The sequence below is a fragment of the Sciurus vulgaris genome, assembly GCF_902686455.1.
Source record: "Sciurus vulgaris genome assembly, chromosome: 2".
NCBI classification, from domain to species: domain Eukaryota; kingdom Metazoa; phylum Chordata; class Mammalia; order Rodentia; family Sciuridae; genus Sciurus; species Sciurus vulgaris.
In genome coordinates this window covers 17,820,836-17,827,449 of record NC_136462.1, presented here as the reverse complement: position 1 = coordinate 17,827,449, position 6,614 = coordinate 17,820,836, and the positions used below count along the sequence as shown (strand labels likewise).

Here is a 6,614-nt window from a genome sequence, read left to right as displayed (position 1 = left end):
TTGCATGTCAGTCTTTCCCTGTCAGGAGATAGTGTGTACAGAGATTGAGTCATGGAGAAAAACTAAAAGCATTCCTTTTAAAAGTGGAGAAAAGACAGGATGACCTCTTTCCCCACTTCTATTCAACATAGTCCTTAAAACTCTAATCAGAGCAAAAGGCAAAAGAAAGCAATTAAAGAGCTATTAATAGGAAAAGGAAAGCTCAAATTATCTGTTTGCTGACTATATGATTCTATATATAGAAAAATATCCACCAGAAAACTTCTAAAACTCATAAATGAATTCATCATAGTAGCAGGATACAAAATTAACACCCATAAATCAATCGTATTACCTATACTTCAAGGATGAATCAGCTGAAAAGAAATTAGGGAATATCTTAGAAATGGAAAGACCTCTGATACTCTTGGGTAGGAAGAATTAAAATTATTTAAATGGTCATACTACCAAAAGCACTATACAGATTTGATACAATTCCCATTAAAATTCCAATGACATTCTTCGTAGAAATAGAAAAGGTAGTCAAGAAGTTCATTTGGAGAAATGAGGCCCAGAATAGCCCAAACAATTGTTTTAGTCAGCTTTTTCACTACTGTGACTAAAAGACCCAACAAGAACAGCTGTAAAAGAGGAAAGGTTTATTTAAGCACTCAAGGTTTCAGAGGTCTCAGTCCATAAAAGACAGGATCCATTCCTTGGGGCTGAAGGTGAGGTAGAACATCATGGTGGAAGAGTGTGGCAGAGGGAAATAGCTCACATGACAATCAGGAGCAGAGAGAGAGATTCCACTCTCTAGATACAAAATATCTACCCATAGCTACACCCTAGCCACACCCTACCTGCTTTCAGTTATCACTCAGATAATCCCATCAGGGATTGCTTAATTGATTAGGTCAAGGCTATAGCCCAATCATTTCTTTTCCAAAACTTCTTGCATTGTATCACACGTGAGCTTTTGGGGGACACCACTTTTAACCATAACAACAATCCTTAGCAAGGAAAGTGAAGCAGGAGCTGTCACAATACCAGACCTTAAATTATACTGTAGAACTGTAGTAACAAAAACAGCATGGTATTGGTACCAAAGCATTCATGTAGACCAATGGAATAGAATAGAAAACACAGAGAAGACAAATCCACATAAGTACAGTTATCTCATACTAGACAAAGGCAACAAAAGCATATATTGGAGAAAAGATAGCCTCTTCAACAAGTAGTGCTAGGAAAACTGGAAACTCATATGCAGTACAAAGAAATTTAACCCCTATCTCCTACCCTGCATGAAACTCAACTCAAAGTTGATCAAAGACCTAGGAATTATAAAGAAACCCTGCGCCTACTAGAAGAAAATGTAAGCCCAGCACTTCAACATGTCGGCTAAAGAACCAACTTCCTTATCAAGATTTCTAAAGCCCCTGAAGTGAAACAATAAATGGGACCGTATCAAACTAGTGAGCTGCTTCACAGCAAAGGAAACAATCAAGAGCATGAAGAGAGAGCCTATAGAATGGGAGGAAATTTTTGCCACCTGCACCTGAGCGAGGGTGTTAATTTCCAGGATATACAAGGAATTCAAAAAACGCCATAAAAACAAATAACCCAATCAGTAATTGAGCAAAGGAAGTAAATAGTCACTTCTCAGAAGAGAACATACAATCAACAAGTATAGCTCTCCGCCCCTGGAGACCGTGTCACAGTAGAGTCCGGTGTGAGGATTGCGGGGGCGGTGGCCTTGGAGGCCGTACTGAACGAGCTGGTGTCTGTGGATGATCTGATGAAGTTTGAAAAGAAATTTCAGTCTGAGAAGGCAGCAGGCTCGGTGTCCAAAGGCACTCAGTTTGAGTATGCCTGGTGCCTGGTGCGGAGCAAGTACAAGGACGACATCCAGAAAGGCATCGCGCCCCTCGAGGAACTGCTGCCCAAAGGGAGCAAAGAGGAGCAGCGGGATTATGTCTTCTACCTGGCTGTGGGGAACTACCGGCTCAAGGAGTATGAAAAGGCGCAGAAGTACGTGCGCGGGCTGCTGCAGACGGAGCCCCAGAACAACCAGGCCAAGGAGCTGGAATGGCTCATCGACAAGGCCATGAAGAAAGATGGACTAGTGGGTATGGCCATCGTCGGAGGCATGGCCCTGGGCGTGGCAGGACTGGCTGGACTCATCGGGCTTGCTGTGTCCAAGTCCAAATCCTGAAGGAGAGCACACCCGCTCCTCTGCCCAGGGCACCGGGAGCTGTGATGGACATTCAGCAGGCCCCATCCATCCTCGCAGACCTTCCCTGTTCTTCCCTGGAGTCCTTGTCATCGTCCTCCTCTGTGGCCTTCAACCCTGTCTCCCCAGACCTGTTGTTCAGCCCCAAGTCATGTGCCACGTATGAGTAAATAAAACTGGGCTGTGGCTTGGGGAAAAAAAAAAAAACAAGTATATGAGGAAACATTCAACATCTCTAGCAATTGGAGAAATGCAAATTAAAGCCACATTGAGATTTCATCTCACATCAGTCAAAATGGCAATTGAAAAGAATACAAGTAATAATAAATGTTGGTAGGATGTGGGGAGAAAGGTACACTCCTACATTGCTGGTGGAACAGCAAATTGGTGCAACCACCATGGAAAACAGGATGGAGATTCCTCATAAAACTTTGAATGAAACCATGATTTGACCCAGTTATCCCACTCCTTGGTATATATCCAGTGGATTTTAAATCAGCATACTACAGTGATGCGGCCACATCAATGTTCATAGCAGCACAATTCACAATAATTAAGCTATGGAGTCAACCTGAATGCCCTTCAACAGATGAATGGATAAAGAAATTGTGGTACAGACACACAATGTAGTCATAAAAAGGAATGACATTTGCTGGTAAGTGGACGGATCTAGAGACTATGATGCTAAGTAAAATAAGCCAGTCCCAAAAAACCAAAGATCAAATATTCTACCTGATATGTGGAAGGTAACCCAAAATAACAGGGTAGATAAAAAATAGAATTTCAATGGATTAGACAAAGGAATAAAGAGAAAGGAGAGGGAATAAGAAAAGTCAGTGGAATGACATAACTTTTCCATGTAAATATGTAAATACACCACAGTGAATCTCACTATCATGTACATCCACAAGACTGAGGTCCTAATTAGAATAATATACATTCCATACATGTATAATTATGTCAAAACGGACTTTACTCTCAGTATAACTAAAAAGCTAATAAAAATATAAAAAACAAATGCTGGTGAGGATATGAGAAAAAAGAACTCTTTTGTTAAGATTGTATTATTTTTTAAGATTGTATTTTTATATTTTTAATTTTTTTTATTTTTACAGACTGGATTTTGACTCATTGTACACAAATGGGGTACAACTTTTCATTTCTATGGTTGTACACAACAGATATTCACACTGTTCACGTAATCATACTGATACACATAGGGTAATAATGTCTGTCTATTCCACTGTCTTTCATATTCTCACCCCTCCCCACTCTCATTTCCCTCTACATAATCCAAAGTTCCTCCTTCTCTTAACCCTCAACCCCCCACCCCCACTATGTATCATCTTCTGATTATCAGAAGAAACAAAGCTTTTCCTCAGCAAAGGAAACAAGCAATAATGTGAAAAGAGAGCCTACAGAGTGGGAGAAAATCTTTTCCAAACGCACTTCAGATAGAGCACTAATCTACAAAATTTATAAAGAACTTTACAAAACTTTACACCAAAAGTATAAAGAACCCAATCAATAAATGAGCTAAGGAACTGGGCAGACACTTCACAGAAGAAGATATACAGGCAATTAACAAATATATAAAAAAGTGTTCAACATCTCTAGTAATTAGAGAAATGCAAATTAAAAAGGAACTCTTATACATAGTTGATAGAAATATAAATTGATACAGCCACCATGGAAATTAGAAAGGAGGTTCCTCAAAAAACAACAAATGTAACTACTTTTGATCCAGCTATACTATTCGTCAGATATCGGGAAGAATATTGAAAGACTATCGTCAGCATACTTTAGAGATGCATGAATGTTCATGTTTTTCTGCAGCACAATTCACTACAACCAACTTATAGAACCAGTTTACATGTTCTTCAGCAGAAGATAAAGAAAATGTGGTATACATACACAATGGAGTTTCATCTATCCACAAAGAAGAATGAATTTATGTCGTTAGCAGGAAAATGGATGGAACTCAAGAGCATCATGTTAAGCCAAATAAGCTAGACTCAGAAAGACAAGTATCACCTATTCTCTTATACGTGTAAGCTAGAGGGGCTAAAGAGTAGAAGGAAGATCATTCTGGTAGAGGAATAGGATAAGAGGGAAGGAGTAGTGCAAGGTACAGAGAAGCATTGGGGAGTACAACTGGTCAAATTATGGTCCATGCACACAATGAATGTGCCACAATGAAACCCTCTATTCTGTATCATTAACATGTACCCATAAAAATAATATAAGTGTTTCAAAAAAAGAAGAAGTCCATGAATAATAGAATCAGACAGCCCTGAGCAGAAATTGGTGTGTACATGGGATAGCCATTTGCATCTACGTCACAGGTTCTTCATCTGTGAAACACCAATGGGGAGTTTTACAATCAGAAAGTAGATTCAATTTCTCAGGACTGTTACAAGCAATGCCTGCAGCAATAATGCACCATGGTATTTCTAGGCAGAAAAATGTAAACTGCTGTCCTTTTGACCGTAAGCAGCAGGCAGTGAGCAATTAAAAAATAATGAAGAAGTACATCAAAGGGAAGAATGAACAAGAGGATATATGTGTCACTGAAATTTTTGAGTAGGTTGACAGAAGAGACAATTCTTGCTCATAACTGTGTAGAATCCAGAGTGACACCTTCTGCAGAGAAGTCATAGAATAACTTCTTGTTAAGTTGAAACCATGCACTTTGATATGTTGTATATTCTCAATTTTTTTTTAAGAAGATGCAACATGAGCATTGTTTTGTTCTTAGAGACTTTTGGGACAGTCTGGAAAAAAAATAACTTGTTCATAAACAGAAAAGCAAGGAAAGTTATTTTATATGCCACAAAAATAGAAACTGTTGCGATTTGACTTCCATTCACATTTCTAGAGTTTCCAAAGCATCAGGAAAAGCTTATCATGGTCAAATTTACCTGGAATTAATCCATCAGCCTTCAGGTGATCTCTGTACATGAGTTCAGTACTATTTCAAGAGAAACTGTACATTTCAAAGTATAAATGCCACAATCAGCATTTGAAACCAGTGGCCTCAAGATGTACTTTGTTTATCCCACATACAGTGCTATAGTTTGAATGTGTCTCTAAAAGGTCCTTGTGCTCAATGTGGGATCCTCAGTTTGACATACTGGAAGGTGATGGAAATATTTAAGAGGTGGAGCCTAATGGGAGATTTTAGATTATTGGGGGTATGCCCTTGAAGGAGATTGTGGAACTCAATCTCCTCTCTCTCTTTGCCTCCTGGTCACATGAACTTTGCAGTTTTCTCTACCATGTGCTCCCAGACATGATGTACTGCCTTGCCACAAGCCCAAAGCAACAGGGCTAGTGAATCATGGACCAAAATCTGCAAACTCTGAGCCAAAATACACCTTTTCTTCTTATAGATTCATTTACATCAACTATTTTTACAGTAATGGGAAACTCACTAATTCAGAAAACTATTACTAAGAAGTGAGGTTATTGCTGGGCTGTGAGACAATGCAAAATAATTTTTTGGAATTGGTTTATGGGAGGAGTTTGGAAAAGTTTGGAGAAGGATCCTATAAAAAGCATTGAATGATGTGCGCAGAGTTTAATGGTCAATTTTGGTGAGGGTTCAGAAGGCCAAGATGCTGATAGAAAATGCAAGAAGTAAAGATTAAGCATTGAGATTTCAGGTGAAAACAAGAACTCTGTTGGGAACTGGACTAGAAGCTACCCATTTCACACGATAGCAAAGAATTTGGGGTTAAATCTAAAGGCAAGAGGGGCTGGGGAGATAGCTCAGTTGGTAAAGTGCTTGCCTTACAAGCACAGGGCCCTGGGTTCGATCCCCAGCACCACAAAAAAAAAAAAAAAAAAAAAAAAAAAAAAAAAAAAAAAAAAAATTTAAAGGCAAGAGACTAGTTAATCTGGCAGAAGAAATTTCAAAGGAACACAATGTGTAGGCAGTGGCATAGATGTCACTGAGTGTCTCCAAACAGGTTAACAGTGAGAATCAGAAGCAAAGAAAAGTGGACCAATTTGAAAAATGTGCACCTTGGTGAGAAAAGGAGCATGCTCAATGGTGTGTTCAGGGAGGATTTGGAAATTAGTTCAGTTAAAAAGAAGCCACGCTTTTTTCACTGGGACACTAAGAAAAATGTCCTGAGGTGTCTCAGAAATTCCCAAAACCCCACCCGCTGCATACTCAACAATGCAAAAATGCAAATTTGTTTCAAAGACTTTCCAGGGTCAGTCTTTTTTGAAAAGAAAACAGTCAGATGACCGTGCTCCAACTTTTCCAAATACCTCAAGTGTTGTTTCAGGGATTGGTTTCAGTTGCCAAGGTGCTCAGAGGCTGGGGCAGCCATCGATCAAGTGGGCCCAGAGAGGGTTTGCACCAGCAGACCTTGGAGTCTTCCATGTGATGCTGGTT

General features: G+C 39.4%; 1 protein-coding gene across 1 annotated transcript; it reads left to right on the top strand.

Annotated features, from left to right (window-relative positions):
• The first annotated feature begins 1,683 nt into the window (after positions 1–1,683).
• On the top strand, positions 1,684–2,364 carry LOC306652929 (mitochondrial fission 1 protein-like). Its single transcript, XM_079125595.1, has one exon. It carries the CDS (start codon positions 1,775–1,777, stop codon positions 2,189–2,191), a length of 417 nt encoding a protein of 138 aa, XP_078981721.1. The 5' UTR covers positions 1,684–1,774; the 3' UTR covers positions 2,192–2,364.
• The last annotated feature ends 4,250 nt before the right edge of the window (positions 2,365–6,614 follow it).